At 41.9% G+C, this 24,496-nt stretch overlaps 1 protein-coding gene across 1 annotated transcript in view; it reads right to left on the bottom strand.

Annotated features, from left to right (window-relative positions):
• Positions 1 to 24,496, bottom strand: part of kcnh5a (potassium voltage-gated channel, subfamily H (eag-related), member 5a) — a 169,858-nt gene that overhangs the window by 106,683 nt on the left and 38,679 nt on the right. Inside the window, exons 2-5 of the mRNA XM_045211191.1 lie at positions 21,408 to 21,531; positions 13,766 to 13,872; positions 12,827 to 12,955; positions 7,094 to 7,215 (exon numbers count right to left, since the gene is read on the bottom strand). Of these exons, the coding sequence (XP_045067126.1) occupies positions 7,094 to 7,215; positions 12,827 to 12,955; positions 13,766 to 13,872; positions 21,408 to 21,531 (482 nt within the window). The remainder of the gene's footprint in view (positions 1 to 7,093; positions 7,216 to 12,826; positions 12,956 to 13,765; positions 13,873 to 21,407; positions 21,532 to 24,496) is intronic.

Raw genomic sequence — 24,496 nt, 5'->3', positions numbered from 1 at the left:
CAGCCAAGTTTCAGTAGAGGCAACCAGGTTTTGGGCTAAAATGTCCTGGTACTGGGTAAAGTTGACCTTAACAAGGCCCCCGGGACTAGGGTTGCAAAGCTACCAGTAATTTACCAAAGTTACCAGAATCTTCAGTAATTTGGGTAATTAACAGAATATATGGCAATCTATTGTAACTTTGGTAATTTATACTTGAATAACTGTTAAAAAATAAATAAATAAAATAGTATTCATTTATTATATCTGTGTCCATATTTTCCATGAGTTTTTGTAGATAGACAATATAGTTAAATAGAAAATAGCCTAATTAATGAAAAATGGCATTATTTTTCAATTAACTCTGCAACTCTTCCAACTATTTACTTTTTTCACAGCTGCCACCAGTTTGACGCCAAAACATTAACAACAAATACATAGACATAGTAAAATAAATACAAGTTTGTATAACATTTTTTAAATAAAAAGGATATTTCATGCTGAAACCATCATATTAAACACTAATGAAATTCACTATGTTAATGTTTTACAGCTTTGTCATTCTATTTTTTATTTTTAAATTATCTTATTAAATTATTTCATATATACTTCTCAAAAAAATAAAGGGAACACTAAAATAACACATCCTAGATCTGAATGAATGAAATAATATTATTAAATACTTTTTTCTTTACATAGTTGAATGTGCTGACAACAAAATCACACAAAAATGATCAATGGAAATCAAATGTATCAACCCATGGAGGTCTGGATTTGGAGTCACCCTCAAAATTAAAGTGGAAAACCACACTACAGGCTGATCCAACTTTGATGTAATGTCCTTAAAACAAGTCAAAATGAGGCTCAGTAGTGTGTGTGGCCTCACGTGCCTGTATGACCTCCCTACAACGCCTGGGCATGCTCCTGATGAGGTGGCGGATGGTCTCCTGAGGGATCTCCTCCCAGACCTGGACTAAAGCATCCGCCAACTCCTGGACAGTCTGTGGTGCAACGTGGCGTTGGTGGATGGAGCGAGACATGATGTCCCAGATGTGCTCAATTGGATTCAGGTCTGGGGAACGGGCGGACCAGTCCATATCATCAATGCCTTCCTCTTGCAGGAACTGCTGACACACTCCAGCCACATGAGGTCTAGCATTGTCTTGCATTAGGAGGAACCCAGGGCCAACCGCACCAGCATATGGTCTCACAAGGGGTCTGAGAATCTCATCTCGGTACCTAATGGCAGTCAGGCTACCTCTGGCGAGCACATGGAGGGCTGTGCGGCCCCCCAAAGAAATGCCACCCCACACCATGACTGACCCACTGCCAAACCGGTCATGCTGGAGGATGTTGCAGGTAGCAGAACGTTCTCCACGGCGTCTCCAGACTCTGTCACGTCTGTCACATGTGCTCAGTGTGAACCTGCTTTCATCTGTGAAGAGCAGAGGGCGCCAGTGGCGAATTTGCCAATCTTGGTGTTCTCTGGCAAATGCCAAACGTCCTGCACGGTGTTGGGCTGTAAGCACAACCCCCACCTGTGGACGTCGGGCCCTCATACCACCCTCATGGAGTCTGTTTCTGACCGTTTGAGCAGACACATGCACATTTGTGGCCTGCTGGAGGTCATTTTGCAGGGCTCTGGCAGTGCTCCTCCTGCTCCTCCTTGCACAAAGGCGGAGGTAGCGGTCCTGTTGCTGGGTTGTTGCCCTCCTACGGCCTCCTCCGCGTCTCCTGATGTACTGGCCTGTCTCCTGGTAGCGCCTCCATGCTCTGGACACTACGCTGACAGACACAGAAAACCTTCTTGCCACAGCTCGCATTGATGTGCCATCCTGGATGAGCTGCACTACCTGAGCCACTTGTGTGGGTTGTAGACTCCGTCTCATGCTACCACTAGAGTGAAAGCACCGCCAGCATTCAAAAGTGACCAAAACATCAGCCAGGAAGCATAGGAACTGAGAAGTGGTCTGTGGTCACCACCTGCAGAACCAGGGGCGGCCTGTTCAATAGGGCGATATGGGCGACGCACTGCCAAACGGGAAAAGGAAGGGATTTTTTTTCTAATCAATTATATCACGGCAACAGTAGTTATCAGTGTTGTAATCTATACGTCTGATCTGCCACAGTGCCACACTGCCACTAAATGTCGAATCAGGCTAAAGTCGTGCTTCAAATGGCTCCCCCCCCCTTTTGGGGCGATTTCAGTCAGGTTGAAAATCGCCCAGAAGTCTGTAATAGACTCCCATGTAAAATCTATTTTTTTCAAATTTCAGAGCCTTCAATACAATCTCAATGGGTGTCTGTGGGCTTGCACTTACGCGCTTTCGTCATACGTTACGTAACCATGAACGTAACTGAGAAAAGAGTGGATTGTTTGAAAGAAGTTCCTTTTTGTCGGCGATTCGGCGAACAAATGAAGATAAATTGGCAACGAAACAATTAGGACCTCCCAGACCAAATTTAATAATTCAACAGGTTTCTACTAAAGGCGGAAAGTCCTACACCCGAGGATTTTCCAAAAATTGGTACGAACGAAAAAGACATTGCCACTCACTCAACTGGATGACGAGGGATACAGGCTAGCTGTCCGCCGCCACAACGATGAGGTTAGTGTTGATAATCACAAGTTTACTGGATGTGGATATGGTGTAATAAAGGCAGTTTATTCAGAGGTAAATATATCTGGAATCGCGTTCACGGACCCGTTCAGTCAAACTCTTAGGGAGCTATAAATTAAGCCCCATTACTTACCATATCAGATAAGAGAAATTGCTGCAGCTACATATATTTTACATCCTGGCCCTACATAGTTCACTATTTGCATCACTTACCAAAATATTACATGTGGTCATATATGCTTGGAAAGTGGAGATGCCATAGAACGTCAAAAAAGTAAACATTGCTGGAGACACATTGCCGTTTTGGAGAAGACATCGCGTTTGCTAGCGAAGAGATTTGTTGTGGAAAATGAACTTGGGCTGGGAATTGCCAGGAACCTCACGATAAGATATATGCATCAGCATTGCGAGTCTCATGATTCTATACGTATTGCGATTCGATACTGTGATTTTATTGCGCACCATATGTCTGTTGCAGAGGGATCAGAAAGCCATGAGAACGAGTTTTGATCAGTCATGGAAATAAAAGTGCTGAAAACAAATTTGCTCCCAATGTGAAAAGATTGAGAACAAGCTATGAAGGAACAATAATGGTGTTTTGGTGAAGGTACAGCCAACTAGCGCTAAAATATTGCGATATTGTCAATACAGTATATCGTAAAGTATCACTATGTAACTCGATTTCTTTCACCCCAATCCCTCAAATTAACGGTAAATAACTGAATTGTTTGCCCCACATTTAGCTAAGATGATTAGCTAGCCAGCTAAAATGTTTTATTTAGTTAGCAGTCGCATCTACAATAGTTTACTGTCAATAACATGTCTCCAAAAATGACGTGGTGTCTCCAATTGTGTTGACATTTTACAATTGCGATGCGCATCCATGAGTATCCACTTTCTGTAGCTCAGCTGGTAGAGCATGGTGCTTGTAACGCCAAGGTAGTGGGTTCGATCCCGGGACCACCCATACACAAAAATGTATGCACGCATGACTGTAAGTCGCTTTGGATAAAAGCGTCTGCTAAATGGCATATTATTATTATTATTATTATTATTATTATTATCTGAAGAGAGCCCCGAAACATTGTGTGCAGACATTTTATGCAATAAATGAAGTAGGTTCAATCTAGTAGTTCTGATCTTCTGATTGGTCCTGATGAGTTGGGCGAGGTCCCCTGCAGGCTACTGTCACTGTTGCATTGGCTCTGAGTCGGGTTCTCTGTCTTCAAATGTTCAGCCTAAGAGAGGGGATTTTTGTGTGTGTGTGTGTGTGTGTGTGTGTGTGTGTGTGTGTGTTTAACAGTGATGATGTGTGTGTGTGTGTGTGTGTTTAACAGTGATGATGTGTGTGTGTGTGTGTTTGTGTGTGTGTGTGTCCTCAGAGCAAGAACTCGTGAGTTGGAAGAACTGAGAGGCCTATGGCGTGGGTGTTGTCCTTGGCCACCTGCTGACAAGGCTGACAAGATAGGACCCTTTTGTCCATTGTTATTGGATAGGAACAGAACTTATAACCAGCTCCTGACCTAAATAGATCTTAGCACAACATTTTACTCAACATATCATATTCCATATTCACTATAACAAATATATTTACTACGACATTAGCAAGAACCGCCACATCCTCAGCCGGCTAATCCAGTGTGTGAAGTTTTGCGGAGTGTTTGAGTTAGCTTTGCGAGGCAAAGATGAAACTGAGGGCTCCACCAACCCTGGTAAGCCAACACTTTTGAGATCAGTCAATAAATGCTTCTGGTATTGACTTATATGCTGCCCCTGTCTTCATGTTGTTGCTGGACATATCTTTTTTTAAATGTGTGTAGGTCACCTAAATCATCAGAAAAATTGCCCCTCCTGAGAATTTTTTCAGGAGCCGCCACTGTGCAGAACCACTCCTTTATTGGGGGTGTCTTGCTAATTGCCTATAATTTCCACCTGTTGTCTAGTCCATTTGCACAACAGCATGTGAAATTTATTGTCAATCAGTGTTGCTTCCTAAGTGGACAGTTTGATTTCACAGAAGTGTGATTGACTTGGAGTTACATTGTGTTGTTTAAGTGTTCCCTTTATTTTTTTTGAGCAGTGTATTTTACATGTGATAAGACCACACAGAGGGTCAGAGATTATTACTAGATTATTATTAGATGTCTTGTGATAGATTACATAAAATCCTTGAAAGATACCAACACATTTTTGTAGTTTACTCGTAAACTTAGAAAGTTTCCAGTAATATACCTTCCCTTTGCAACCATACCCAGGACCAGTGGAAGCAAAATAGCCCCATAACATCAAAGATTCACCACCATATTCTACAGTAGGTATGGGTTTCTTTTCTGTTTATTCATTCTTATTTTGATGCAAAACCCACCTGGTGAGCGTGGCCAAAGAGCTCTATTTTCATGTCATCTGACCATAGCACCGGTTCCAATTCTCAATGCAGTTTAGCAAACTCCAGGCATTTACATTTGTTGAATGACATTAAAATAGAGTGGTGGGTTATGCGTCCAAAGAAAGTTTGATGTTATGGTGCTATTATGCTTCCACTGGTCCTGGGGCCCTCGTTAGGGTCAACGGCATCATGAACTTTATGCAGTACCAGGTAATTTTTGCCAAAAACCTGGTTGCCTATACAGTGCATTCGTAAAGTATTCAGACAGCTTGACTTTTTCCACATTTTGTTACGTTGCAGCCTTATTCTAAAATGGATTAAATCGTTTCCCCCCCCTCGTAATCTACACACATTACCCCATAATGAGAAAGCAACATTTATAGATTTTTTTGCAAATGTATAAAAAATACAAAACTGACATTTACATAAGTATTCAGACCCTTTACCCAGTACTTTGTTGAAGCACCTTTGGCAGTGATTACAGTTTCGATTCTTCTTGGGTATGACGCTACAAGCTTGGCACACCTGTATTTGGGGAGTTTCTCCCATCAGTCTCTGCAGATCCTCTCAAGCTCTGTCAGGTTGGATGGGGAGCGTCGCTGCACAGCTATTTTCAGGTCTCTCCAGAGATGTTCGATTGGGTTCAAGTCCGGGCTCTGGCTGGGCCACTCAGGGACATTCAGAGACTTGTCCCGAAGCCACTCCTGCGTTGTCTTGGCTGTGTGCTTAGGGTTGTTGTCCTGTTGGAAGGTGAACCTTCGCCCCAGTCTGAGTTCCTGAGTGCTCTGGAGCAGGTTTTCATCAAGGATCTCTCTGTACTTTGTTCTGTTCATCTTTCCCTCGATCAAGTTGTAGAAACATCTCAAGGATGATCAATGGAAACAGGGTGCACCTGAGCTCAATTTCGAGACTCATAGCAAAGGGTCTGAATACTTATGTAAATATGGTATTTCTGTTTTTTTATTTTAATACATGTGCTAAAAAATTTATTGTATCCATTTCAGAATAAGGCTGTAACGTAACAAAATGTGGAAAAAGTGAAGGGGTCTGAATACTTTCCGAATGCACTGTATGTAGAGATCTGTACAGACAATGTATTGAAGAGGGCAGTCCATCAGTGCAGCCGAAGAATATCAAGAATCTGGAAAGATTCTGTATGGTAGAATGGTCTAAGATTGCTCCCAATGTGTTCTCCAGTTTCATAAACTCTATACTTCAGTATTTTGGATTTGAGATAAAATGATCAATATGACACAATAGTACAGAATGCCACCTTTTATTTGAGGGTATTTTCATATATATCTGTTTTACCACTTAGACATAAAATCCCTTTATAAATCTAGTGCCCCAATAAAAATTTACAAATATACTTTATAGTGTATTAAAGTAGTCTAAATGTTAGTTTTGGTCCCATATCGCTTGCACCCAATGACTACATCAAGCTTGTGACTCTACAAACTCGTTGGGTGCATTTGCAGTTTGTTTTGGGTATATTTGTAATTTGTTTTAGGTGTATTTTGGGACATTAGTAACTAAATGGCGGAATGGTGTCTTGAGTAATTTTCTTTCTAAATGAACAGAGAAGATGTATCTGAACACTTTATTAAGAAAATGTATGATTAAGAAATTGTATGAATGGATCATGGATGATGATGAGTATGAAAGGCTATAACAGATGCTAACCTCTCACCATTACCAATAACAGGAAAGGTTAGCATTTTGGGGTGTATCATCTTTGTACCTCTAACTTTCTCACTCATCATTATTCATGATTGTTCAGAGTTTTCAGAAACATGAGTGTTCAGAAACATCTTCTAATCTCACTTACAAAAAAGTGACTCCAAAATTACACCTGACATCATTCACCATTCAGTTACTATTGGGCAAGAAATGACTAGGTACATCAAGTGATTTTGTGTCTAAATGGTCAAACAGATACGTATGAAAATACCCTCAAATGAAAGGTAACATTCTGAACTGTCGAGACATATTAATAATTTGATTTCAAATCCAAAATGCTGTAGTACAGGGCCCAACATTTTTTATGTAGCTTCACTGTTCAAATACATATGGTTAGGACTGTATTTTTCTTTTCCAGCTAGATGCTCACCTCAGCCAGTCTGGAGTGCTTGTGGCTGACCTCGTTGACTTGGTTCATGGGTGTCAGCTGCTGCATGTTGCTGCGGCTGTTGCTGGTCAGTGCCCGCGTTATCCGGGCAAACTTGTTCCATCCTACCAGAGATGAGCAGAAGACCACTGAGCAAAATCACCACAAAAACATTATTTTCTCTGGCCACCATTGTCTTAATCTTTCATTACCTCTTTTTGAGTCTGCTTCTATCATATATTTCCTTACATCAGAAAGGCCATTAGCAAACTTAAACTGTAGGTCTCCTCTTATGGACAAAAACTTCCCGGAAGACCATTTGTGGGCACAATCTGCAGTGACTCTGGTCTCAGAATATAGGGTCTCCCAGCTTCTATAAAGGACAGATATATAATGGCATACTGTACCACCATTTGGTGTATTGCATGGATAAAAGCGAGAAAGCCACATTTTCGCCACCTGAGGCAATCTAATTCAGATATGATGTGTGCACCAGAGGGGTGTACTACAACGCGAGTTAGAGGATATAGTGGTCTAATTTGGTCAACTCTGAGTTCAACTCAGGATAACCGTTGACACGAACGTAGCTCACCTTTTAGCCAGATACATTTCTATGGCAACTAGTCTTTAAGAACTAACCTGCTCCGGGGCAGGCTAACTAAGGGCTAACTCCACTTATCCTGAATGAAGTGTTTGAGCCGCGAGTTGAGGACCAATGAAATCAGATTAAAATCAAATGAAATGTTATTTGCCACATGCGCCGAATACAACAGGTGTAGACATTACAGTGAAATGCTTACTTACAAGCCCTTAACCAACATTGCATTTTTATTTATTTTTGTAAGTGTTAAGTAAAAAATATTAAAGCAAATAACTAAAGAGCAGCAGTAAAATAAAATAACAGTAGGGAGGTTATATACAGGGGGGTACCGGTGCAGAGTCAATGTGCGGGGGCACCGGCTAGTCGAGGTAATTGAGGTAATATGTACATGTGGGTAGAGTTAAAGTGACTATGCATAAATAATAAACAGAGTAGCAGCAGCGTAAAAGAGGGGGGTGGGAGTGGGGGGGCAGTGCAAATAGTCCGGGTAGCAATGATTAGCTTATGGCTTGGGGGTAGAAGCTGTTGAGAAGCCTTTTGGACCTAGACTTGGCGCTCCGGTACCGCTTGCCGTGCAGTAGCAGAGAGAACAGTCTATGACTAGGGTGGCTGGAGTCTTTGACAATTTTGAGGGCCTTCCTCTGACACCGCCTGGTATAGAGGTCCTGGATGGCAGGAAGCTTGGCCCCAGTGATGTACTGGGCCTTGCGGTTGGAGGCCGAGCAGTTGCCATACCAGGCGGTGATGCAACCAGTCAGGATGCTCTCGATGGTGCAGCTGTAGAACCTTTTGAGGATCTGAGGACCCATGCCAAATTTTTTCAGTCTCCTGAGGGGGAATAGGCTTTGTCGTGCCCTCTTCACAACTGTCTTGGTGTGTTTGGACAATGATAGTTCGTTGGTGATGTGCACACAAAGGAACTTTAAGCTCTCAACCTGTTCCACTACAGCCGTCGATGAGAATGGGGGCGTGCTCAGTCCTCTTTTTTTTCCTGTAGTCCACAATCATCTCCTTTGTCTTGATCACGTTGAGGGAGAGGTTGTTATCCTGGCACCACACGGCCAGGTCTCGGACCTCCTCCCTATAGGCTGTCTCATCGTTGTCGGTGATCAGGCCTACCACTGTTGTGTCGCCAGCAAACTTAATGATGGTGTTGGAGTCGTGCCTGGCCATGCAGTCATGGGTGAACAGGGAGTACAGCAGGGGACTGAGCACGCACCCCTGAGGGGCCCCCGTGTTGAGGATCAGCGTGGCAGATGTGTTGTTACCTATCCTTACCACCTGGGGGCGGCCCGTCAGGAAGTCCAGGATCCAGTTGCAGAGGGAGGTGTTTAGTCCCAGGATCCTTAGCTTAGTGGATCCTTAGCTTAGTGCCTCCCTTGTGTCACGTCTCCTCCCGTTGCTCCCCTCCGGCGCTCTGATTCGCCGGTCTACTGAGCCACTGGTTTGAGCGCACCATCTCGGCAACACCGGAATGGAAACCCAAAGCACCCTCATCATCTCATCACCACCCCTATGTAGCCCATGACTGTTCAGTGTTGTGTTGTGTGTGATTGTTAGTGGCTTGTCGTGTACTCGCTCTTTGTGGTTCTCTTGCTCAGTGTTAAGTAAACCTTTACATTGTTGATTCCTGCATCTGCGTCCTGCCTCTTCATATCCTCAGTACTCGTCACACCTTGCAATGATTGCATCATCATCCAATTCATTTGAGGAAGACGACTGAATAAATATTCTATTAATCAATAGTTTTTTTTTGTGTTAAAAAATTGAAATATTAAAATACATACATACATTAAACATTTAGTAATGTCAGGATGCATTTGAAACTTCATGCACAGGAAAACTTTTGTATGACTTAATAAAGTTATTTTATCAATAGGAGTGGGAAAAAAGGTGCTTGTGCATCAATAGCACATGCACCAAAGCACACCAAAGATGGCATTAACAATATGTAATAAAATAAAGCAGGCACCTCTAATAGCCTATTTCACACCATAGCCTGCTGAATTTGCAAGATCATTTTTCTTTTAATGTTGATTTGGCAAATATGGAAATGTGGCACTCAGTCGCAAATGGATTGGTGTTTCAGCACTGTCTAAATGGCGAGTTCAGCATTCGACTTGCTGGGGTTATCCACGTGCGACATGCGAGCACAGTTACAAGCCTGGCTGGAGTTAATAATAATAATAATAATAATAATAATATAATAATATGCCATTTAGCAGACGCTTTTATCCAAAGCGACTTACAGTCATGTGTGCATATATTTTTACGTATGGGTGGTCCCGGGGATCGAACCCACTACCCTGGCGTTACAAGCGCCATGCTCTACCAATTGAGCTAAAGAGGACCAATATCCACCTTCGTAACATGGATGAAGCCTGAGCTGGAATGTGAAGCTAACTGAAGTTGGCTAGCTTTATAAAATCCTGAGTAGATTTAGCTTGCATCGTAGTGTACCACTCTGCTCTCCATCTATAACCTATGTTCCTGTCAACAAGCTACAAACATAACCAACGCTCTTTTCTTCTGGAGCTTTTAGGAAGATTGTAATGCCCTGAGGGACCTAATAAGAGTACAACAACTCCTTTTGACTTCAAACTGAATGGCAGCATTATGGTGTGAGACTTGAGAACCCAGCTGAGCGTCTCGTTTGATGCAAGCCCTATCATACATTATTTAACAGCCAAAGGTTTTCTTTTTAACCACTCTCCCACAGCTCTGGGAGGCTGATGGCTTTGGCCATTGGAGTTGTGGAAAAGAGAGACGCACAGAATGCATAGTTACAAGTCCAGATTTCTCTCAAATGATTGTTGACTGCTTCTACGCACGCCAATGGTAGGTCTAGCAGATAAAATCTGGTTTTCTTGGATAAATAAAAAATATAATGTTAAAGTTCCATTTAAGTCATTTTGGTGAATGTAAACCGATAACAACAAGAACATATGACATCACTAAGCCAAGTCAGTCCCTTGTGGACTTTTTTTCTCTGCCTATCACCCCGACAATGCAGAGAAAAGCAAGCAGAGAAATACTGAAGCACAGACACATTAAATCATTCAAGGGTTAAGGGGGTGAACTCAACCATGTTCAATGATTGGTGGGGCGGATTAAAATAGTTTGCTGGCCTGTCTCAGCCCTTTCAGTTCAGCACGCAAATAAAGTGTGAGCCATATGGGAGGGCAAAAAAAGTAACTTATTCAGGCCAACCTCTCTAATGCTCACTGTTTGTTCTGTATACTATGTGCGTCACATAGCAGTGTGCTTGCAATGAATTAAAGACCCACTACTTGGTTAGCTATAAAGCTGAGGGGTGGCAGTGTTTCCCTTTTATGCATTTATAATGTAGATGTATGTCCCAGGAAGTCCCCATCCACAGGCTGTTTAGAAATGCAGTAAATGTTGGGTTATGATGGGGTTAGACAGTTGAACTGAGCTCATGAGACATTCTTCAAGAGACAATGTTTATATCATTAATTTAAATGATAAAAACTGCTGTCAAATATCACAGTGGGCCTTTAAACAAATGCAAGTCCAGTTACTTAACCTCAAAGTCATCCTGACAGTTGGCGTATGCTAATTCTCAACATAATTAACAGAATGAGGTCCAGTTGGCTGTTAAATGAATGCGCATTCCTTTTGTGATGGACATAAGCAGTTGCATTTGTCACTCCATCAAATATGAAGTGAGTTCTCCTTGCCATCTGCTTGCCATTACATACTTAGTCACACTGCTGCACATGATCCCCAGGGATGTGTCGGTGTGGACCCAGGGGGAGACGCACACATCCATCTATTCAGACAAACAACATCTGGGCCAATGAGTACAATGTGTGGCCATGTCACATGAAGCTACAGTATGCCCTGTAAACCAAAGTTGGTTATGTGAATGTTTTCAGAACATTTCATTAGATTGTCAGCAAAGGTGTAAGAACATTCCCCAAAAGTATCAGTATAAACAGAAAATCTGTCCAGTTATACGCATCATCACACAATGTTAGTTTTAGGGTGCACAGAACATTCCCTTGATGTTGCAAGAATGTTCACAAAAAGCTAATTTTTGTTCTTCAAAAGTTCCCAAAACATTCAGACAGACTATCGCATATCCTTTGACCGTGATGAAGTCAAATATGTTTCCTTTTGCTTGGGCCAAGAGTGTAAAGGTTTGCCCCAACAAGAGGCTGTCTACCTGGCCCAGAAGAAAGATAAAAGTGTGTTTAAGATGAGGAACTGAAGATGTCTACAATGTTGGAGATGGTCTAAACCTCAAACCACAAGGCAAATTAGAAATGCATCTTTGTCTTTTTAATCACCAGTTGGTTTCTCTCTCAAACGAAACACCTTATATATTTTGATCACAGCTCTCTGTTGATAGACAAACTCCACAGTTTAATGTTGCTGCTAGCAAGAGAGACCAACAAGAGAGAGGAAGGTGGGTGAAGGAAGAGATCTGACACTACATATAAATCACCAGAGGAGAGCCCTGTCACTCAGTCTTCCATTCTCTAGAAATAACCATGTCCAGATATAAGCTGACAGCTTATCTGTCTTGCAACACTCCTCTGCTGCTGAAGTTTGTGGCCTCAAGTGCATAACATGTGATCTCCAAGAAGCCCTCTGCTATCAACCTTATTAGTTGATTAGTTAAAAACATCTGTGGGTTGTAAGATGCCAGGACATCCCTTCTCTTTTCAAAATAAGGGCAACGTGCAAAGCCTTATAGAATAACTAACGACACCTCTCACCCACGCCAAGACCAATGCAAACTCCTTCAGACCCGATGCAGATTCAAAGCCCCACTTTACAGAACCGCCAGAACACAAAAAATATAAAACATCCAAGCAACCATCAGCCTACTGAACAAGGGACAACAGCATGTTCTATTAGTTGACAGGTAACAAACTCTTAAAGGATGTGAGAGTCATATACACATCCCAAATCCTCAAACAGGTCCCTGGCCAATAATAGATTATTTGAATACAGAAAGAAAGCCCACACACAGTATGCCCCAGCTGCTTGGATTTCATCTACAACACACTAGACAACTTTACGGCTGCAATAGCCTTCATTAGGTCACATGGGAACAGAATATACTTTGTTCAGGCTTTTTACTTAATTGATATCAGGTCTCTCACCCTTGGTGGATTCGTCCTCAATAGGCTGCTTGAAGACAGTTATGTCTTTGAAGGTACACAGGAACAGAACCACCTTGTCGTTCTCATTCCTGATGGGAGCCACCTGCATGTAGAGCCATATGGGTGTCCCTGCAGAGTAAAAGAGGAGAAGGGAACCAAGGAAGGAGTGTAAAAGGCTACATAATAGGAAAAGATCTGGTATCATTAGGTAATCTCTGGTACTTATTTATATTTAAACACAAATGGCAACTACAGATGTAGGCTCTTAATTTGAGCCAGTTTGCTACAGCAGGAATATAATCATGCAGCAACAGGAAATGTGAGTTATTATGTGGATTATAATTCATGGACATTTGTGTAGTGGTTCATACATTTTTCATTAGGGAAAATCAAGTCTGAAATTTCTAAGTGGAAATTACAAACTTCAGAAGCCTTTTTAAACCTAAAATACACTACAAGTTTAAAATGTCCTGCATTGCACGAAAGTTCTCCTGCAACAGGGTGATCAAATTAAGATCTTACATCTGTACCTGCTATTAAATTGAGTTAATGGGGCTTATTTCAATAAATACCAATGAATACCAAAGAAACAAACAAGTGTTTTGTTCATATATTGTGCAATTACAATTTTACAGAGTAAATATCTGATTATTTCTGTGCCATAGAATAGATTGCTACCAATTTGTATTCCTTTACTTCTACATATATACCATTGATACTTAGGAATATTGCAGGTGGAATTGTTGCATAAAGCACCTTTAAGTGTATAATCATGTAATGTCAGTGAGAATAGAATACTGTAGAATAACTTCATTTTCCCCAGAGGGAACTTTAGTAATAAAACGTTTCTAAAAACCGTAGCCACTTTAACCCCATCCTCACAGCGGAAAACCCCTAACCTAAATTGACAATGATAGCTAGTGACATCTTTATACTCACTGTTCTTCTTATAGAGCAGCACTTCAAAGCAATGGGATTCATAGTTATCAAAGGTCTGCCTGACTTCATTTATTGTGTTCTTGTCTGTCAGGTCCCCATACATGAAACTGCAGGAGCCAAAGAAGGAGAGGGTAAAAAAAATGCATGGTAGGTAGGGTTAGTTTGATAGAGGAAAAAAAAATTGAAAGACAGATGGGGAAAAACAAAGAGAGAGGGTTAGTAGTGCAAACCTGTGTGGCATGAACATCCACACAACAGTCACCATTTTATCACTCATTGAACTGTAATTTTGCTCATGGGATCGTGATGACATTGACTGTCAAATCCTATAGATACAGTGTTTGTGTTGAACAAAAGAGAGGCCTGAGTAAGCAAGAGGGAGCTGATAACATGATAACCTCCCAAACCCAACCCTAGGTGAACCGTGGATGAACATGCAACATTGACGCAACGTCAGAGTAATTACCCTTTTAAAATAATTACTTAAAAGCAGTGTTTTGAGTATTTGAGCAGCATTTCCTAAATGTTGGCAGGTTTTTCACTCCATATCATGATTAAATATTCCATATTATGATTTCAACATTAAGTTCAAATTCTAAACATCCTGTGGTAAGCCTAAATCAGAATATTTTCTCCATGTAAACTATTGCCATTGTGCCCCTGATCAAACCCTAACCTGCTCTGCGGATGACACTTTGCTGCTCCCTGCCTGCGGTGGGTGTGTCCAGTTATACACATCATCACACAAAATGTGTTTTAGAACACAGAACATTCTTCAAAAGTTCCCAAAACATTCAGACAGACTATCGCATATTCTTTGACCGTGGTGAAGCAAAATATGTTTTCCTTTTGCTTGGGCCATGAGGTTAAAGGTTTGCCCCAACAAGAGGTTGTCTACCTGGCCCAGAATAAATATTTAAGTGTGTTTAAGTTGAGGAGCTGAAGATGTCGGAGATGGTCTTAACCTCAAACCACAAGGCAACACCTCGATTAGGCGGATTTAAATCCTTATTTTGTTTAATGATTTTGAATGTTAGTGTATTTTTATCTATATAGCCTACACTTTCTCGTTCTGAACTTACAGTGCCTTCAGAAAGTATTCGCACCTCGACTTTTTCCACATTATATTGTTACAAATTGGGATTAAAGTGGATTTAATTGTCTATTTTTTCAGCGATATACACAAAATACTCTGTAATGTCAAAGTGGAAGACAAATGTTTTTTTAAGATTAATGAAAATAAAACACTAATATATCTAGATTAGATAAGTATTCAACCCCCTGAGTCAATACATGTTAGAATCCCCTTTGGCAGCGAGTACATCTGTGAGTCCTTTTGGGTAAGTCTCTAAGAGTTTTGCACACCTTATACAATATTTTTCCATTATTCTTTTTTAAACTCTTCAAGCTCTGTCAAGTTGGTTGTTGATCATTGCTAGACAGACATTTTCAAGTCTTGCCATAGAGTTTCAGCAGGCCACTGTCATCTTGGTAAGCAACTCCAGTGTATATTTGGCCTTGTGTTTTAGGTTATTTTCCTGCTGAAAGGTGTCTGTTGGAAAGCAGACTTAACCAGGTTTTCCTCTAGGATGTTGCCTGTGCTCAGCTCTATTCCATTTCTTTTTATCCCCCAAAAAAACTAGCTAGTCATTGCCGATGACAAGCATACCCATAACATGATGCAGCCACCACCATGCTTGAAAATATGGAGAGTGGTACTCAGTGATGTGTTGTGTTGGATTTGCCCCAAACATAATGCTTTGTATTCAGGACAAAAAGTTCATTTCTTTGCCATATTTTTTTGCAGTATTACTTTAGTGCCATATTGCAAACAGGATGCATGTTTTGGAATATTTGTATTCTGTACAGACTCATTTATTTTCACTCTGTCATTTAGGTTAGGGTTTAACAATGCTGTTGATCCATTGGAAAACCTCCCATGTTGTCACGATCGTCGTAGTAATGAGTAGACCAAGGCGCAGCGTGAGAAACAAACATGACTTTAATTAGTTAAAGTTTCTAAACAAAACAAAACAAAACACGACTCGTGAAGTCCACGGTGACAATGACCGAACACGGAACAAAAACCCACAAACCCAAAGTGAAACACAGACAGTTAAATATGGCTCCCAATCAGAGACAACCAGCAAACAGCTGACACTCGTTGCCTCTGATTGGGAGTCACTCAGTCAAACATAGAAAATGACGAACTAGAACACCCAACCTAGAAACAGAACACATAGAATGAACACACCCTGGCTCAACATAATGAGTCCCAGAAGCCAGGGTGTGACAGTACCCCCCCCTAAAGGCGCGGACTGCGACCGCGCCTCAACTAAACAAAACAGGGGAGGGCTGGGCGGGCATACCTCCTCGGCGGCGGTTCTGGCTCCGGCCTTGACCACCACCCTCCAATACACCCCCCATAGTGCCCCTGGTCCAGTCTGTCGACTCGCACCCCTGGCTTGGTGCGTGGAGGAGGAACGGGCCTTACCAGGCTGACTTCTCGCACCCCTGGCTTAGTGCGAGTGGCAGGAACAGGCCGGACCGGGCTGGCGACGCGCACCGTAGGTTTAGTGCGTGGAGCAGGGACAGGCCGGGCTGGGCTGTCGACACACACCGTAGGCTTGGTGCGTGGAGCAGGGACAGGCCGAACCGGGCTGTGGAGACGGATAGGAGGCCTGGAGTGAATAGCGGCCACCACCCGTCCTGGCTGAATGCCTACCCTCACACACTCTGTGTGAGGCATCCGCACAGGACGTACAGGGCGGTGTACCCCTGGCCTGGTGGCCTTCTGGATCCGCCCCCTTTTCTCCTCCGTCAGCCCCGTCGTCCATGCCGTGTGCCCCCCTAAACATTTTCTGGGGGTTGCCTCACGACCGTCCGACGACGACCCTGATCACGCCGTAGCTCCTCTCTACGGCGCGCCTCCACCGTCTCACTCCATGGCCGGCGATTCATCCCGGCCAGGATTTCCTCCCAGGTCCAGGACCCCTGCCCGTCCAAGATCTGCTCCCACGTCCAGGCTGCCTGCTCCTGGACACGCTGCTTGGTCTTGGTATGGTGGGTTTTTCTGTCACGATCGTCGTAGTAATGAGTAGACCAAGGCGCAGCGTGAGAAACAAACATGACTTTAATTAGTTAAAGTTTCTAAACAAAACAAAACAAAACACGACTCGTGAAGTCCACGTGACAATGACCGAACACGGAACAAAAACCCACAAACCCAAAGTGAAACACAGACAGTTAAATATGGCTCCCAATCAGAGACAACCAGCAAACAGCTGACACTCGTTGCCTCTGATTGGGAGTCACTCAGTCAAACATAGAAAATGACGAACTAGAACACCCAACCTAGAAACAGAACACATAGAATGAACACACCCTGGCTCAACATAATGAGTCCCAGAAGCCAGGGTGTGACACATGTCTTTGTGGTTGAATCTGTGCTTGAAATTCACTACTCGACTGAGGGACCTTACAGATAATTGTTCAGTGGGGAAAAAAAGTATTTAGTCAGCCACCAATTGTGCAAGTTTTCCCACTTAAAAAGATGAGAGAGGCCTGTAATTTTCATCATAGGTACACGTCAACTATGACAGACAAAATGAGAGAAAAAGAATCCAGAAAATCACATTGTAGGATTTTTAATGAATTTATTTGCAAATTATGGTGGAAAATAAGTATTTGGTCAATAACAAAAGTTTCTCAATACTTTGTTATATACCCTTTGTTGGCAATGACACAGGTCAAACGTTTTCTGTAAGTCTTCACAAGGTTTTCACACACTGTTGCTGGTATTTTGGCCCATTCCTCCATGCAGATCTCCTCTAGAGCAGTGATGTTTTGGGGCTGTCGCTGGGCAACACAGACTTTCAACTCCCTCCAAAGATTTTCTATGGGGTTGAGATCTGGAGACTGGCTAGGCCACTCCAGGACCTTGAAATGCTTCTTATGAAGCCACTCCTTTGTTGCCCGGGCGGTGTGTTTGGGATCATTGTCATGCTGAAAGACCCAGCCACGTTTCATCTTCAATGCCCTTGCTGATGGAAGGAGGTTTTCACTCAAAATCTCACGATACATGGCCCCATTCATTCTTTCCTTTACACGGATCAGTCGTCCTGGTCACTTTGCAGAAAAACAGCCCCAAAGCATGATGTTTCCACCCCCATGCTTCACAGTAGGTATGGTGTTCTTTGGATGCAACTCAGCATTCTTTGTCCTCCAAACACAACGAGTTGAGTTTTTACCAAAAGGTTCTATTTTGGTTTAATCTGACCATATGACATTCTCCCAATCCTCTTCTGGATCATCCAAATGCACTCTAGCAAACTTCAGACGGGCCTGGACATGTACTGGCTTAAGCAGGGGGACACGTCTGGCACTGCAGGAGTCCCTGGCGGCGTAGTGTGTTACTGATGGTAGGCTTTGTTACTTTGGTCCCAGCTCTCTGCAGGTCATTCACTAGGTCCCACCGTGTGGTTCTGGGATTTTTGCTCACCGTTCTTGTGATCATTTTGACCCCACAGGGTGAGATCTTGCGTGGAGCCCCAGATCGAGTGAGATTATCAGTGGTCTTGTATGTCTTCCATTTCCTAATAATTGCTCCCACAGTTGATTTCTTCAAACCAAGCTGCTTACCTATTGCAGATTCAGTCTTCCCAGCCTGGTGCATGTCTACAATTTTGTTTCTGGTGTCCTTTGACAGCTCTTTGGTCTTGGCCATAGTGGAGTTTGGAGTGTGACTGTTTGAGGTTGTGGACAGGTGTCTTTTATACTGATAACAAGTTCAAACAGGTGCCATTAATACAGGTAACGAGTGGAGGACAGAGGAGCCTCTTAAAGAAAAAGTTACAGGTCTGTGAGAGCCAGAAATCTTGCTCATTTGCAAATAAATTCATTAAAAATCCTACATTGTGATTTTCTGGATTTCTTTTCCTCAATTTGTCTGTCATAGTTGACGTGTACCTATGATGAAAATTACAGGCCTCTCTCATCTTTTTAAGTTGGAGAACTTGCACAATTGGTGGCTGACTAAATACTTTTTTCCCCCACTGTATGTGTGGGATACAGAGATGGGTAATCATTTAAAAATCATGTTAACCACTATTATTGCACACAGAGTGAGTCCATGCAACTAATTATGTGACTTGTTAAGCACATTTTTACTGAGCATATTTAGGCTTGCCATAACAAAAGTGTTGAATACTTATTGACTCAAGACATTTCAGCTTTTAATTTTTTATTAATTTCTAAAAATGTCTAAAAACTAAATTCCACTTTGACATTGTGGGGTATTGTGTGTAGATCAGTGGCACACAATGTCAATGTAATCTATTTTAAATTCAGGCTGAAGGCACTGTATAACATGGGTGGGATATAAGGATGGGTGTGGTTTCGTGACAATGACCACAAAAGCCGCTCACCAATTTGACAGCTCCAATGTGTTATACCTCCAACATCGTCCAAAGAAAAAAAACAATAATATGCTATGCGATTGTCAGTTACCGCAGGTTAACGCTGATCTGATCTAGGCCCAAGTCTACAAATTAAAGCCACTTCCGTCAATCCCACCCATCCTCTCCAACTTTTATCTCCTATCATTCTGGTCACTCTGATCTTATCAGGTGAAAAATAAAGTATTTTTTACAGAAGATATCCCCATAGCAACAGCTTTTGGATCTTTGTCTGCCTATTTCTTAGGAAGGCCAGTGTGCAGCAAGTGTGGGTTATTTTCAGAAGCCCCATTACTGTCAGTGTCTGCAAGTTCGGTGTGCACAGCTTCAGTCAAGAAACGTAAGCACTCTTGCTATGTGTCAAAGTATCTATTCTGTTCTGTGAGCATGCATAGCCATCAAGACATGGCAAAAATGAGGGGGGAGGGGTGTGACAATTTAGGGCTCCATCTCCTGCATGACAGCAAATCCCACTCCTTTGGGTATTACAAGTGTGCAGGACACCCTAATTAAAATACTTTAAATCGAGAATGTATCACGTCAAAGATATCTCACCATTTCCTCTCCAACAGTTTATAATCCATTACAGTTACTATTTATACAGTATGAATAACACCTCCCCTCCCACCTCAGCACAAGCAAGCTGATGTGACTGTTAAATTGCCATATACAAGGGCAAGCCAGCTGCTTCGGCCATGTAATTGAGCCTTCTTAATCAGAGTAATTAATTAAAATGAAATCCTGTATACTGGGCCCCCAGGACTGGAGCAGAGAAACCTTAGATTATACTATACAAATATACTGAACATTCCACCAAGTACAGACCGAGATTTAAATTTTTAAATTTTAGTCATTTAGCAGACGCTCTTATCCAGAGCGACTTATAGTTAGTGAGTGCATACATTTTCATACTGAGATGCAATTATCATTACTGTTTCATGAGTTCTCTGAGAGGGAAACACAAAGTGTTACAACAGCAGCAGCTTATAACTGCACAATTTGCACACGCATTATCAAGTATTATCCACATAGGAAGTTGTTCAACATTGTCAGTTATTTTTTTGCATACATACACTGAGTGTACAAAACATTAGAAACACCTGTTCTTTCCATGACAGACTGACCAGGCGAATCCAGGTGAAAGCTATGATCCCTTATTGATGTCACTTGTTAAATACACTTCAAATCAGTGTAGATGAAGGGGAGGAGACAGGTTAAAGAAGGATTTTTAAGCCTTGAGACAATTGAGACATGGATCGTGTATGTGTACCATTCAGAGGGTGAATGGGCAAGATAAAAATATTGAAGTGCCTTTGAACGGGGTATGGTAGTAGGTGCCAGGCGCACCGGTTTGAGTGTGTCAAGAACTGCAACGCTGCTGAGTTTTTCACACTCATCAGTTTCCCGTGTGTATCAATAATGGTCCACCACCCAAAGGACATCCAACAGTCTTGACACAACTGTGGGAAGCATTGGAGTCAAAATGGGCCAGCATCCCTGTGGAACGCTTTTGACACCTTGTAGAGTCCATGGCCCAACGAATTTAGACTGTTCTGAGGGCAAAATGGGGGAGAGGGGAGGGGGGTGAAACTCAATATTAGCAAGGTGTTCCTAATGTTTTGTACACTCAGTGTATTTGTTTACAGATTTGTAAACATAAAAAATGAAATGAAAAGATAAGAAAAGCATGTGTGGAAGGGGTCAGGAATAAGAACTACATTCACAAATCATATATAACCATATATCATGCTGTATAAATATTCATAATGTGACATAACCATACATTTATTTGTTCACATGTATTAATCTTTTATAGAGCATGAAATACAGTTATAGATTATTTGTGATTTATGCAGTGCTTATGAAGCCTATATGAATGCTTTATGAAGCCAATCAATCAATCAATCAAAGTATAAAACCTGACAGCAGAGGGGTTATAATTAAACAGATTTTTTTATTAAACTGTTTTTATATGTGACCACAGAGCAATTGGATATTCTACATATACCTTGTGTGTGTGTACCAAAACTGGACTGTGTAATGACCTCCTTTAGTCCTTCTCCCACTGTCAACTCACGTTACATGCATGTGCAAACAAATAATTTTTACCATCCGTGGATATGTTAAGCTTCTGTGAGCAGTGGAAATAATGGGTGACAGGACAGGGACAGAGGCCCAGTTCTTACCTGCATGTACTGCTCCTCTGCATGACTTCTGCCCTGTGGTACCCCGACAGCTTACAAAACCCGTCATTACTGTATACTACTGGCCATTCCACTATCTGGGCGTTCCCCAACAGGAAACTTGTTTCTGAAACACAGCCATGGAAAAAAGCAGAAAATCCAAATAATTATAGAAAGTGAGTTCAGTCCCTAATCTCAAAATGTAAACAATTGTAAATAAAGAAAAATCCCATTGTTCCTTCACCACTTTTATCGATAAATATGGAAATGGTAAATGGGTTGTTTGGGGGTATTTTGGGGTTGTTTTTAGTAGTTTTTAGTAATTAATAGGACCCTGTAAATAAGCTTGTTTTGTTTACACCCTGAACATTGTCTAATTAATCACAGAGCTAAACATAATTTGTTTTCTATGGTGCAGGAGCAATTTGATAATGCCTGTGCAGATGTTCCCCATATACAGGTGTGATCATTTGATCTCATCTCGTTGTCCTGCAAGGCGAGTTTTGAAATAGTTCATGTTCATTTGGACTACAGTGAGCAATAGCTTCCCATTATTGGTTCTGGTCCTTTAAATGGTATACAACTGTGCGAGAGAAGAGAGGTTCCTTGCCCTAGATTGCAAACTGCCATCTGCCTGAAAAACCATCCTACTTAGATCACAGAAAAAATACAGATAGGCTTGTTAGTACTTAGTGTCTACAAGACATACAGTGGCTTGCGAAAGTATTCACCCCCCTTGGCATTTTTCCTATTTCGTTGCCTTAGAACCTGGAATTAAAATAGATTTTTGGGGGGTTTGTATCATTTCATTTACACAACATGCCTAACACTTTAAAGATGCAAAATATGTTTTGTTGTTGAAACAAACAAGAAATAAGACAAAAAAAACAGAAAACCTGAGTGTGCATAACTCAATACTTTGTAGAGCCACCTTTTGCAGCAATTACAGCTGCAAGTCTCTTGGGGTATGTCTCTATAAGCTTGGCACATCTAGCCACTGGTATTTTTGCCCATTCTTCAAGGCAAAACTGCTCCAGCTCCTTCAAGTTGGATGGGTTCCGCTGGTGTATAGCAATCTTTAAGTCATACCACAGATTCTCAATTGGATTGAGGTCTGGGCTTTGAATAGGCCATTCCAAGACATTTAAATGTTTCCCCTTAAACCACTTGAGTGTTGCTTTAGCAGTATGCTTAGGGTCATTGTCCTGCTGGAAGGTGAACCTCTGTCCCAGTCTCAAATCTCTGGAAGACTGAAACAGGTTTCCCTCAAGAATTTCCCTGTATTTAGCGCCATCCATCATTCCTTCAATTGTGACCAGTTTCCCAGTCCCTGACGATGAAAAACATTCCCACAGCATGATGCTGCCACCACCATGCTTCACTGTGGGGATGGTGTTCTCGGGGTGATGAGAGGTGTTGGGTTTGTGCCAGACATAGCCTTTTCCTTGATGGCCAAAAAGCTCAATTTGAGTCTCATCTGACCAGAGTACCTTCTTCCATATGTTTGGGGAGTCTCCCACATGCCTTTTGGCGAACACCAAGCGTGTTTGCTTATTTTCTGGCCACTCTTCCGTAAGCCCAGCTCTGTGGAGTGTACGGCTTAAAGTGGTCCTATGGACAGATACTCCAATCTCCGCTGTGGAGCTTTGCAGCTCCTTCAGGGTTATCTTTGGTTTCTTTGTTGCCTCTCTGATTAATGCCCTCCTTGCCTGGTCCGTGAGTTTTGGTGGGCGGCCATCTCTTGGCAGGTTTGTTGTGGTGCCATATTCTTTCCATTTAATAATGTATTTAATGGTGCTCCGTGGGATGTTCAAAGTTTCTGATCTTTTTTTATAACCCAACCCTGATCTGTACTTCTCCACAACTTTGTCCATGACCTGTTTGGAGTGCTCCTTGGTCTTCATTGTGCCGCTTGCTTGGTGGTGCCCCTTGCTTAGTGGTGTTGCAGACTCTGGGACCTTTCAGAACAGGTGTATATATACTGAGATCATGTGACAAATCATGTGACACTTAAATAAAGTCCACCTGTGTGCAATCTAACTAATTATGTGACTTCTGAAGGTAATCGGTTGCACCAGATCTTATTTAGGGGCTTCATAGCAAAGGGGGTGAATACATATGCACGCACCACTCTTCCGTTATTTATTTTTTAGAATTTTTTGAAAGAAGTTATTTTTTAAATTTCACTTCACCAATTTTGACTATTTTGTGTATGTCCATTACATGAAATCCAAATAAAAATCAAGTTAAATTACAGGTTGTAATGCAATAAAATAGGGAAAACGCCAAGGGGGATGAATACTTTTGCAAGCCACTGTATAAGGAGCTGTAACATACTGTATATAGGGCACCGTACTATGGTGCCATACTATTCATGTTCTCTATTTTATCTGCCATCCCATTGCTCTTAAAATTAGCTATGAGTTGCTACAAAGAGATGTGTAACTACCTCTGTCGTCTCCCCATCCACCCGGGCTTACTGTCTTATGAACCCTAAAAGTGCCAACATATTTATATACTTGAAAGCTCCGAATTGATAATTTTTTATTTATTTAACCTTTATTTAACCAGGTAAGCCAGTTGAGAACAAGTTCTCATTTACAACTGCGACCTGGCCAAGATAAAGCAAAGCAGTGCGATAAAAACAACAACACAGAGTTACATATGGAATAAACAAAAACGTACAGTCAATAACACAATAGAAAATAGAAAATCTATTTACAGTGTGTGCAAATGTAATAAGTTATGGAGGTAAGGCAATAAATAGGCCATAGTGCAAAATAATTACAATTTAGTATTAACACTGGAGTGATAGATGTGTAGAAGATGATGTGCAAATAGAGATACTGGGGTGCAAATGAGCAAAATAAATAACAATGTAAATAACAATATGGGGATGAGGTAGTTGGGTGGGCTAATTACAGATGGGCTGTGTACAGGTACAGTGATCGGTAAGTTGCTCTGACAACTGATGCTTAAAGTTAAGGAGGGAGATAAGTGTCTCCAGTTTCAGAGATTTTTGTAGTTCGTTCCAGTCATTTGCAGCAGAGAACTGGAAGGAATGGCGGCCAAAGGAGGTGTTGGCTTTGGGG

The sequence above is a fragment of the Coregonus clupeaformis genome, chromosome 36 (genome assembly GCF_020615455.1).
Source record: "Coregonus clupeaformis isolate EN_2021a chromosome 36, ASM2061545v1, whole genome shotgun sequence".
Classification (NCBI taxonomy): Eukaryota; Metazoa; Chordata; class Actinopteri; order Salmoniformes; family Salmonidae; genus Coregonus; species Coregonus clupeaformis.
The sequence above is the reverse complement of the archived record's forward strand: the minus strand, read 5'-3'. Positions and strand labels throughout refer to the sequence as shown.